The following is a 12,044-nucleotide window of genomic DNA, read 5'->3' on the forward strand; positions in this document are numbered from 1 at the left end:
AAAAAGTTTATAAAAAAATGTTATATTCTACAAGTATTTTAAGTAGTTGAAACAGTGACCCATTCTCACCCCCATTAGATCCATTATTGTCACCCCCAACGACGGTATTAATCATTTAATGCCTTGGAAAGGCAAAATGCTTGAACGGTACCCATTATTTCTTGTCGAGAATGCTTACAGAATCCTTCACAGGTACTCAGAAGGCATTCATAATAAACTACAGGCGGTAAAAGTTATTTCATGTAAATCATTGTTGTTTGCAGTATTATTTATGAATATCAAAATAATGCCTAAGAAATTCAATTTTTTTTGGGTGACAAAATGGAGTCGAAAACGTTATAAAATCAGGGGTGGGCAAAATCAGGTCAACACTGTATAACCTTCTATTGAATAAGGTTAGTTGTAGAAAAATACTAAACTACAAATATTTCACCTTTCAAAGGTATACGAGCGAAAACACGGAGGAACAAAATATTTCTAAATTTTCATTATTTGTTTATAAATGTATAAGACCTTGAAAATTGACTTGAAACCACATTCAAACATGCATTGAAGTTTATATTATTGATCAACATCAAAAACTTTTCGAAATCTGATCAATTGAAAATTACAAAAAAAAATCAAAATACCTCGTTTAAAAGCGGTTTTGGGCATTAAAAGGTTAATTATAACAAATTCTGAATGTAAGTTTTTTTAAAACATTGATACATCATATGTTTTCTTCCATAATTAGGACACTTGTCCTACAACCATGAGTCACATACTATTAACAGTCATTTTTATTTAATCAACATGCAAAATAGAGTGACCAATTATTGTTACAAAGTGACCCATATATCAATGGTAATTATTGAAATAATTACTAACACTACTATTACCTGATGTATGTAGTTTAGTGAAAAACGACAAACTTTTGTGACAACGTATCTAAAAATATTCTTCTATACAAAAACGTTACACCCTTTTACGTAATATATAGACATCTTCTCAAGCATGTGGGTAAACATTTAAGACCCGCAACATTGTACAAATGTCATCAAACATTTTACATAACCATTCCCACTGTGAATCTTTAGAGTTTTATAAATTTGTAGCAACAGCTGTCCTTGCGAGAAGTTGTTCCATAACCAGCTAACAACGATGGAATATCAATCAATTCCCCGTATCCATCGAATCTGCCTTGGCAACATTTCACACCTTTTCTCTTGCAGATTCGATATATACGGGGAATTGACTGATATCCCACCGTTATTAGCCGGTTATGGAACAAAACTTCTCGCAAGGGAAGCTGTTGTATAATTGGTAATACGCCCGTGTACTTTATGGAATAGTGTGGGTTCAAGACCCACCGGCAGCCGATTCTTTTTTCGCAATATCTCATAAAAACACCTTAAAATGGCAAACTTAACTATGTGTATCAAAATTAAACATCTTTTCCAAAAAAAGTAAAAATCTGACTTCCGTCACAAGTCATCAATCAAGAAAAAAATGTAAAGAGTGTGTAAAAAGTACCCGCGAATACAACAGTCGAAATTGAAAACCATTTACGGTATGTGTTACCTTGTGTTTTTACTAAGTCCCCTACGCGTTAAATCCTCACGGCCACAACAACAAGTAATGTGTATTTTAACACCAATGCATGCTTGAATTGGGTGGCCTTATTTGGATTTATTATGAGAAGTGGACAAGACCCCATTTTATCTTGAAATCAGATGTTAGGAAAAATACTCGACACAATAATAATCAACAATTACTCACCCTCGATCCAATCAGCACATTGGGCGCCGTTCCACCCAAATGTCCACCGTCGGGCCGCTTGCCCATATCACTTTTGGCGGCACTGATGCGCCGCATCGGATGCGAGCAACTCTTCCCGTCAACACAGTTCGCATCCGGGCAGCCGCACTCCAGCTGCTTCACCAGCGCCGACTGCCGCGCCATCCGTTGCTTCTCCATCAGCTGACTGACGATGGCCTCCACCGTTTCGGCGGTGGAGATCTCGATCTCGTTCGTCGCGTCCGGTTCGTCTTCGCTGAAAACTGCCGGAAAAACTGTCCCATCAGTGAAATAGTCGGCTGCACGGGAGGGGGCACAGATACTTACACATCGGTTTCAGCTGGCTGACCAGTTCCTCCTTGGTCCACTCCTTCTTGTCACCCCACAGCGCCAGATTGGGAGTGATGACTGCCATCTTGTTGTCGTCCGGGTAGGGCACGTTCAGATAGTGCACCAGGACAATGTCCGGGTTCTGCAGCAGCCAGTAGCACCGGCGGTGGAAGGTGGGCAGGATGGCCGAGTGAACGTAGCAGCCGTAGATGCACTGCCATTTTTGAGAGGTAGGTCAGTGAGTTTGTCAATTTGATACAGAGAAAAGAAAGGTGGTTGAACTTACTTCCGTGCCTTGCACTTTCAGCTTCATGTGGTCTTCGCGGGTTGTCTTGCCATCTTTTCGCTTTTTCCAACAATAGCCATCTCGTCGGTAGCGAACCTTTTTGCGGGAGTAGAGCAACATTGAGCCGCTTTTTGGCCTGGAAATTTAGACGGTAGCGAAAGAATATGAGAATTAATATTGTATGAGACGCTTTTATAAAATTAACTTCATTTTCCGTTTGGGTTTGACTATGAAGAAATTCAACATTTTACAGTAGTATTCCTTGATTGTAGTCAAAACTCGGGTTGGTATGTTAGCCGTAGGCATTTAAATTAAACATGACAGTAATGCTCCACACTGTAGCAAAGAAAACTCGCGTCCTCCTAATGCAACAAGTCATCTGAAATCGCTCGAGTGAAGCCAATATGTACCAACAAGTGTGCCTTCATTCAAATTCCTTCAAACGTCCAATTAGAGTGCAATTTGCTTTGAGCACGAACCGACAAGCAATAACAGGAATTTTTCACACCCATTATAGGCTTCAGAGGCAAGTTATTTCAAACTTCCTACAAATTCACTTATTCCAGCCAATTTGCGCCGGAGACCCGCTCCTCATCTGCACCCGACGCGACGCACATTTAACTCGTTCAGGGGCCCATTCGCTCAGAACGTAACTCATGCCGTCCGTCGTCCTGGCAAAAGCCTTTCCGAGAATTAATTAGAGGATAATTTCACGCCTCTCTCCTCATACGGGGGCCCGCATACGAGTGCGGTGCGTTGCGTACCCTCTCCAACGCGCTTGACGCTGAACTCGAGCGAACAGGCATGCCGAAGAAATTCCACCCAGCCGGTGTCGAAAGTCTCTGTACTCGCATATCATAATTTATTTCCGGCTTGTACTACCCGAAGAGCATCGAGAACTGGAGTTCTTGGGGAACGCAACTATTTTCCCAAGGAAGGTAGGTACGGGGCAATGTATGTGGGAAAAAGTTTGTTTTCCGAAGCGAACAACTATATTATTATTTTAAGGCGTGCACAAATCCATGTGTAGTGTTCGGCGGTGGCCATGTGAGACTTCCCGCCAAAGTAACGAGGTGCGTGTGAGCAGAGCAGGTTTCTTATACCCACTTTTGGAGTTAATTATTTCGTTGTACGAGTTTTCATAGTTGTGTACTAATGACTGCAAGTTGGGAGAAATTTTATCATGCGTGTTTTATGGAGTTGCAATAGGGGCGGGTGTTTAGCCAGAACAGGCGATAAATTTGTGGCTGGATTTAGTTTGATTGACGACAGGATGGAAGCTTGTTTATATATATTGATTCAGTTTGTTCTATGATTCCAAATTATGCGAATAATTAAATAATTAATTTTAATAATTAAATAATTAATTTTAATAATTAAATAATTAATTTTAATAATTAAATAATTAATTTTAATAATTAAATAATTAATTTTAATAATTAAATAATTAATTTTAATAATTAAATAATTAATTTTAATAATTAAATAATTAATTTTAATAAATGAATAATTCCTTACCCATCGGAATCCGGTCAAGATTCCCATCGGAATCCGGTCAGGATTTCCATCGGAATCCGGTCGCAATCCGGTCAGGATTCCCTTCGGAATCCGGTCAGGATTCCTTCGAATCCGGTCAGGATTCCTTCGGAATCCGGTCAGGATTCCTTCGGAATCCGGTCTGAATTCCCTTCGCAATCCGGTCAGGAATTCCTTTGAAATCCGGTCATGATTCCCTTCGGAATCGGTCAGGATTCCTTCGGAATCCGGTCAGGATTCCTTCGGAATCCGGTCATGATTCCTTCGGAATCCGGTCAGGATTCCCTTCGGAATCCGGTCAGGATTCCCTTCGAAATCCGGTCAGGATTCCCTTCGAATCCGGTCAGGATTCCTTCGAATCCGGTCAGGATTCCCTTCGAATCCGGTCAGGATTCCCTTCGAATCCGGTCAGGATTCCTTCGAATCCGGTCAGGATTCCTTCGAATCGGTCAGGATTCCCTTCGAATCCGGTCAGGATTCCCTTCGAATCCGGTCAGGATTCCTTCGAATCCGGTCAGGATTCCCTTCGGAATCCGGTCAGGATTCCTTCGGAATCCGGTCAGGATTCCTTCGGAATCCGGTCAGGATTCCTTCGAATCCGGTCAGGATTCCCTTCGGAATCCGGTCAGGATTCCTTCGGAATCCGGTCAGGATTCCTTCGGAATCCGGTCAGGATTCCTTCGGAATCCGGTCAGGATTCCTTCGGAATCCGGTCAGGATTCCTTCGGAATCCGGTCAGGATTCCCTTCGGAATCCGGTCAGGATTCCTTCGGAATCCGGTCAGGATTCCTTCGGAATCCGGTCAGGATTCCTTCGAATCGGTCAGGATTCCTTCGGAATCCGGTCAGGATTCCCTTCGGAATCCGGTCAGGATTCCCTTCGGAATCCGGTCAGGATTCCCTTCGGAATCCGGTCAGGATTCCCTCCGGAATCCGGTCAGGATTCCCTCCGGAATCCGGTCAGGATTCCCTTCGGAATCCGGTCAGGATTCCCTTCGGAATCCGGTCAGGATTCCCTTCGGAATCCGGTCAGGATTCCCTCCAGAATCCGGTCAAGATTCCTTCGAATCTGGTCAGGATTCCTTCGGAATCCGGTCAGGATTCCCTTCGAACTCGGTCAGGATTCCTTCGGAATCGGTCAGGATTCCCTTCGAATCCGGTCAGGATTCCCTTCGAATCCGGTCAGGATTCCCTTCGGAATCCGGTCAGGATTCCTTCGAATCCGGTCAGGATTCCCTTCGGAATCGGTCAGGATTCCTTCGGAATCCGGTCAGGATTCCCTTCGGAATCGGTCAGGATTCCTTCGAATCCGGTCAGGATTCCCTTCGGAATCGGTCAGGATTCCTTCGAATCCGGTCAGGATTCCTTCGGAATCCGGTCAGATTCCCTTCGGAATCCGGTCAGCATTCCCTTCGGAATCCAGTCAGGATTCCCTTCGGAATCCAGTCAGGATTCCCTTCGGAATCCAGTCAGGATTCCCTTCGGAATCCAGTCAGGATTTCCTTCGGAATCCGGTCAGGATTCCCTTCGGAATCCGGTCAGATTCCTTCGGAATCGGTCAGGATTCCTTCGGAATCGGTCAGGATTCCTTCGAATCCGGTCAGGATTCCTTCGAATCGGTCAGGATTTCCTTCGGAATCCGGTCAGGATTCCTTCGGAATCCGGTCAGGATTCCCTTCGGAATCCGGTCAGGATTCCTTCGGAATCCGGTCAGGATTCCCTTCGAATCCGGTCAGGATTCCTTCGAATCCGGTCAGGATTCCCTTCGGAATCCGGTCAGGATTCCCTTCGAATCCGGTCAGGATTCCTTCGAATCCGGTCAGGATTCCTTCGAATCCGGTCAGGATTCCTTCGGAATCCGGTCAGGATTCCCTTCGGAATCCGGTCAGGATTCCCTTCGGAATCCGGTCAGGATTCCCTTCGGAATCCGGTCAGGATTCCCTTCGGAATCCGGTCAGGATTCCCTTCGGAATCCGGTCAGGATTCCCTTCGGAATCCGGTCAGGATTTTCTTCGGAATCCGGTCAGGATTCCTCGGAATTCAGACAGGATTCCTCTGTTCAAGATTCCCCTTGGCATCCGGTTTAGAATCCCCTCGAAATCCGTTCGCGATTCTCTTTGGAATCTGGTCAAGATTTCCCCCTTTGTTGTGCTGAGATTGAATGACTTCCGAAATTGTTATTACCCTTACATGACATAGATTAAGTTGTCATGCAAAAGTTCGAAGTAGGAGTCTAATTCTTTTTTCTTAAATGATTCAATGGTTAGCTGAATCATCCGTCTAATTAATCAACAGATATCCAGCTGAAGTCCGAGTTTTTTCACTTCTGAAGTCCAACGTTTCATCTCCCCATTTATTCGCCGTTCATTAGAAAAACGCCTGTCAAGAGTTCGCAACACGATACCCTCGAGATCTATTCATCTCCCAATGTCCTTCGCCCGCGTCGACATCACCTCGGCCCGGAAAATAGGCTCAACACCAACGGTGAAATAAGTCTCGTACCCACCAAGCCATTGCAAAAGCTGACCATATATTATCTTCCGGCTATTTATATTTGTAATATCGTCGTCATATTTCGCTGGTTCGAAATGACCCACATAAAATATGGCGCTGTGGTGAGGCGGTGCCTCAGCACTGGGCCCGAGCTCTGGGGATTACAATGAACGTGCGGCGTCGACGACGTCCTCCCCAATTCGCCGCGTGTTTGTATTTTCCGTTACGAATGAATGTCCGTGGTGGGTGGACTTGGACTCATATAAGCCTTGTGTCAGCTTTAAAGTCAACTCCCGGTAATAAATTGCAAGCCAGAGCTCGGACTCGGTTCGGTGTATGTTTGCACAAGATTGTGGGTTGGGGGATGAACGAATTATGTGCGTAGCTTTTCCCTCGGCAAGATATTGCAACGTGCGAAATAAAATGCTTAAAATTACACATCCGACCAACCACTGGCTGAGGGTACGCGAGATGCGTTCAAGTTTCTGTCGAAAAGCAATGGAGCGGAACAAAACGCGAAACACCCTTACAGCTATCACCCATCCTACCGAGGCAGGGGATCATAAACAGCCACGGATGGGAACGATGCGTTTCCGCTGCAAAAGGGTTGTGAATCGGGAGGTTTATTCTTGTTTTCGTTATGGACACCGGGTGATAAAATTTAATTAATATGTATTTGCGAGTGTAAATCTTGTAGGAGTGGAAAAAGGGATCAGCCTGGCCCGGCCAGCAAGGGTTCCGTGCCGAGGTTGCGCGTGGTCAGATGATAAGTTGGAATTATGTCGGGTCTCGATTTATTCTGGAGAGGTGTTTGGCCGACCCGAAGTCCGGCTCATAAAGATGTCTGCCAAAATAAATTCATAACTCAAGACTGGTGGAGGAATTTTTAAGGCGACATATTTTCCGGGCAATTGATTACCCTCCCTCGTCTAAGACCATCGTAATGGGAATTGTCACGTTAAACGGTACGAAACTGCCGTCATAATTTCTCACATATTCCGTGCTCATCATCCAATGTAGAAGGTGCCGCCGACACGGGGGAGTTTTGAGAAAGTGGCTCATCAACCCTTTTGATGGATGGTTCCGAATATGGCTGAGCAGTTAAATTTTTTGTTGTATTTATGAACGTTATCTCGCGATCGTGGGGCTCCCTTCGTTGAGACGCGGAGGAGTGCTCCCAATGGGTGAGTAATGTTTTTACGACCCAGAGCAGGATTTGTTGTAAACTTTTATGCACTTCTAACCGAGGTGCTTGGAGGAATATGACAGACAGCAGCGTTTTATAAACAATGAAAGTGAAAACGATTCGCGAGTTGGGCCATCCCTTCAACAACAGGTGGGCCACGAGTTTTTTTTTTTTTGTTTTGGCAGTTTCAGGTTTATGCACTGTTAAACGGAGAAATTTGATTGGATGCATTTTAATGCTTACCTCGTTTTTACCTCCTTTGACTGCCATTCGGAATGTTTGTCGAAGCTGATGAGTATGGCCGCAATTTCCTGTAATGAGAAAACAACATATTGTTGATTATTTTCTGGTACTCAGGATGGAATTCAAATGTTTGGTTAGAATTATTTGTAAATGTTGAAATATTCTTTAAAGAATGAATCAAAAGAGATTTTTGGATTCCAAAAAAAAAACCCAAACGCCCCCACTAACCGACTAGCAGCTTAGTGTTCATTAAGCACTTTCACAGTTATTAACTGCGAGGTTTCTAAGCCAAGTTACCATTTTTGTATTCGTATATCATGAGGCTAGCACGATGATACTTTTATGCCCGGGAAGTCGAGACAATTTCCAATCCGAAAATTGCCTAGACCGGCACCGGGAATCGAACCCAGCCACCCTCAGCATGGTCTTGCTTTGTAGCCGCGCGTCTCATCGCACGGCTAAGGAGGGCCCAAGAAATGAATAATAAATAGTGTGAAATGAGAAGTGAAAAATGAGAAGTAAGTTGTGAGAAGAGTAAGAATGAGAAGTAAGGATCAAGAAGGGAGAAGCGAACGTCTTATTTCTCATGTTTCCATCCTTCTCCTTCTTATTGGCATTACATCTCCTCCATCACTCCTTATTTCTTACTTTTCGCTTTAAAATGTGCGAACTGCAACGTGAAAAGTGATATTTGAGAAGTGAGAAGTAAGAGATAACAGTCTTCTCTTAACCTTTGTCTGTGATCTGGGGTCAATATGACCCCAGGCTACTTTAAGTGGCTGCCATTTTTTTAGTTTTCAACCGATTCTCCTAATTTTTGGTAGTTTGGTAAAACTCGCCGAGATCTGGCTCCTAGGTGCAAATTCGCTTGAAAAATCTTGAAAATATGCGCTACAGTGTTCTTTTTTCAAAAAACTTACGTTGTCTGTGCTCTGGGGTCAAATTGACCCCAAATTGAAATTGCTATAACTATTTTAATGTTTGGTCAATTTTGGATTTTTGGGGCTGTTTCGAAAGATAATTTAATCATCTTTAGGGTCGTTACAAAATATTGACTATAGGTGGGCGGGTACTTCGCGGGGAGGGGTTTTCGTAAAAAAGGGTACAAAAACAGTGATTTTTTATGCTTATTTTATTATATCTGAAAATCCTACCCATTTTGAACTGCGCCTTTTCAAAATTGATTAGTTTAGCGCTTGGTCGCTAGGTGGCGGTATATTTGAATTCATTATTTTAGACTACTCAAGTAACTCCGATTTATGGAATTTTCCTCATTATAAATATTCTTATCGCACAATTTTGAAATTTGTAAAGATGACGTCTGTAACAAAGTTCGTCTGGTGGGATGTAACGAAATAAATAATAAGGAAATTTACAAATAGGCGGCGCTAGTGTACTTGCAATATTCTTGCATATATGAAATATTGCTTTAGCTTGAGATCCCTCATACCTACACCCAAGTTGTATTCGGCAACATTGTTCAGGATGTCTAGCACTACAAAGCGGTGCTCAATATAATGAGCACTTCTTCCCATTTTTCTTTGTGCGATAAGAATATTTACACTGAGGAGAATTCTATATATCGGAATATCTTGAGTAGTCTAAAATAATGAATTCAGATATACCGCCACTTGGCGGCCGGGTTCTAAACTTATAAACGCCTCATGCCAAAGCACATGCCTTCCTGCATAGCCTTTTAAAAAGATGCAGTTCAAAATGGGTAGGATTTTCGGATATAAGTAAAATAATCATGAAAAATCACTGTTTTTATACCCTTGTTCACTAAAACCCCTCCTCGCGATGTACCCGCCCACCAATAGTCAATCTTTGGTAACGACCTGAAAGATGATTAAATTATCTTTCGAAACAGCTAAAAATCCAAAATCGGCCAAACATTAAAAAGTTATAGCATTTCAATTTGGGGTCAATTTGACCCCAGAGCACAGACAACGTAAGTTTTTGAGCACAGACAGAAGGTTAAAAGTGAGAAGTGAGAAATAAGAAATAGGAAATAACGAGAGAGAAATGAGTGGCGATAAATGAGACGTCTCGTAATCAGTAAGAATTTAGTAGCTTCCCACATCTCATGTCTCTCTTCTAACTTTCACTTGTTATTTCACACTTGTTGTTCTTCTCAACAAGACAGATACAGAAAATGAAATGTGAGACGTTGCATTTATCACTTCTCACTTTTCAAAATAAGAAAAAAAGAAAAAGAAAGGCTTTCCATAAAGTGGGCAGGAATTTTTATTATTCCGTGCAACTTTCCACATCACACTAAGTTATTGGAGGCTACTGAGCCCGGAATCACTTCAAAGGAAGCTTCAGCGCCTCTCGAACGATGGTTTCTGAGCCTCTTGAATGAAGGTTTCCGAGCCTCTTGAAAGGAGGCTTCCGAGCCTCTTGAAAGGAGGCTTCCGAGCCTCTTGAAAGGAGGCTTCCGAGCCTCTTGAAAGGAGGCTTCCGAGCCTCTTAAAAGGAGGCTTCCAAGCCTCTTGAAAGGAGGCTTCCGAGCCTCTTGAAAGGAGGCTTCCGAGCCTCTTGAAAGGAGGCTTCCGAGCCTCTTGAAAGGAGGCTTCCGAGCCTCTTGAAAGGAGGCTTCCGAGCCTCTTGAAAGGAGGCTTCCAGAGCCTCTTGAAGGAGGCTTCCGAGCCTCTTGAAAGGAGGCTTGAGGCCTCTTGAAAGGAGGCTTCCGAGCCTCTTGAAAGGAGGCTTCCGAGGCCTCTTGAAAGGAAGCTTCCAGGCCTCTTGAAAGGGAGGCTTCCGAGCCTCTTGAAAGGAGGCTTCCGAGCCTCTTGAAAGGAGGCTTCCGAGCCTCTTGAAAGTAATAAATGAGTAGTGAGAAGTGTGTGAAAGAGTGAGATGTGAGACAAAAGTGTTCTTATATATCATTTCTTATTGTTCAGTTTTCACTTCGCACTTCTCACTCTCCACACTAAGAAGTAAGAATGGAGAAATAAGAAGAAGTAAGAAAAGAGAAGTGAGACGTCATATATCAAACTTTTTATTCCTAACTTCTTAACTTTTCACTTTCCATTTCTCACTTTATATTTCTTACTTTTCACTTCTCACTTCCTACTTTTCACCCCACACTTTTCACGTTTGACATAACGACGTTGTCAACCAATTTACCCGCTCAGAGAATGGTATTTGCGGTTGGCCAAATGATCTGTTCGGCAAAACGATGTTTTATTTATTTCGCCCAGATAGGTTTCGCCCTTATGGTTCCAGTCTAGCGACCTTAGGTCAAATAGTTTTACTCATGTCTCTACTTCCCCACAATTCAACCAGTATTTTGGAACTATACATAGAAGAGTCAAATGCCAAGACTAAGCAACGTATCGTCTTCCTCAGCTAGTCTTATGACGTTATCTTGTGTTACTTTTGTATAACTGAAAAATTCATACATTTTTGCTACGAAACCGTAAAAAAGGAAGAAGAGTGCGCTTCACTTTTTACCAATGTAATGCTTCTGTCGCCGTCTCGAATTCTTTCGCCCGAGAAATGTAAAATAAAAATATATCAACAGTTTTTCTCCCAAAGAGTTTTTTTACTCCCGAAAACCTGCCCTACAGCAGAGTCTTAAACAACCGGAAAATGTAAAACAGTTCATTTGTATTATTAAATTAAATTGGTATCTCGCCGGAAAAGATCTCCGACTTCAGATTACAACCCATCGAAACCGAGCAAGACCAACCGCGTGTGCATATGCTTGCTGAAACGTTGGCGCTTTGGTTCATAATACTTTTCAATTTTCTCAATTGAATGAAAATGTGGGAAAGTGCACGCCGCCGGCGGCGCGGGCTTCACCGGTTTGCGAGCTCGTCCAAAGAAAGATCTCCTTCCGAGATAAGCCAAGAAAAGCATCCATATGGGTACTCGAACCATTATGTCGCTTTAAATGAGCTTTGAGCAAAATGAAAATGTTGGTCTTACGCGACAGCGAGAACTACCGAAATGGTTTGGCACTTTGCAAACAAAAGAGACATTTACATCTCATTGTGTGATTGTGTGTGACATCAGTTCAGGATGGGAATATTTTATCTCTGATTTTCGCATGGGACTCCGAATGCAATATGCAAATCGTTGCCAACAAGTTTCTGCGAGGCTGCTCCAATGAATGGTTCGCCACAGGCAATCGCCATTCAGATGGAAAGCAATAGCAACAAGGGTTTTCTTAACATTAGTCTGTGAA

The 12,044-nt window shown here is 43.1% G+C and overlaps 1 protein-coding gene across 9 annotated transcripts in view; it reads right to left on the bottom strand.

The window, feature by feature from the left end:
* LOC134218497 (calmodulin-binding transcription activator 1) overlaps positions 1-12,044 on the bottom strand; it is a 708,930-nt gene that overhangs the window by 48,107 nt on the left and 648,779 nt on the right. For 8 of the 9 annotated variants that reach the window (XM_062697587.1, XM_062697584.1, XM_062697591.1 and 5 more), the window contains 4 exons: positions 7,850-7,917; positions 2,393-2,528; positions 2,104-2,320; positions 1,759-2,051 (listed from right to left, as the gene is read on the bottom strand). In XM_062697587.1, the coding sequence (XP_062553571.1) occupies positions 1,759-2,051; positions 2,104-2,320; positions 2,393-2,528; positions 7,850-7,917 (714 nt within the window). The remainder of the gene's footprint in view (positions 1-1,758; positions 2,052-2,103; positions 2,321-2,392; positions 2,529-7,849; positions 7,918-12,044) is intronic. The other variant, XM_062697588.1, reaches the window with a different exon arrangement.

The sequence above is a fragment of the Armigeres subalbatus genome, chromosome 2, assembly GCF_024139115.2.
Source record: "Armigeres subalbatus isolate Guangzhou_Male chromosome 2, GZ_Asu_2, whole genome shotgun sequence".
Taxonomy (NCBI): Eukaryota; Metazoa; Arthropoda; class Insecta; order Diptera; family Culicidae; genus Armigeres; species Armigeres subalbatus.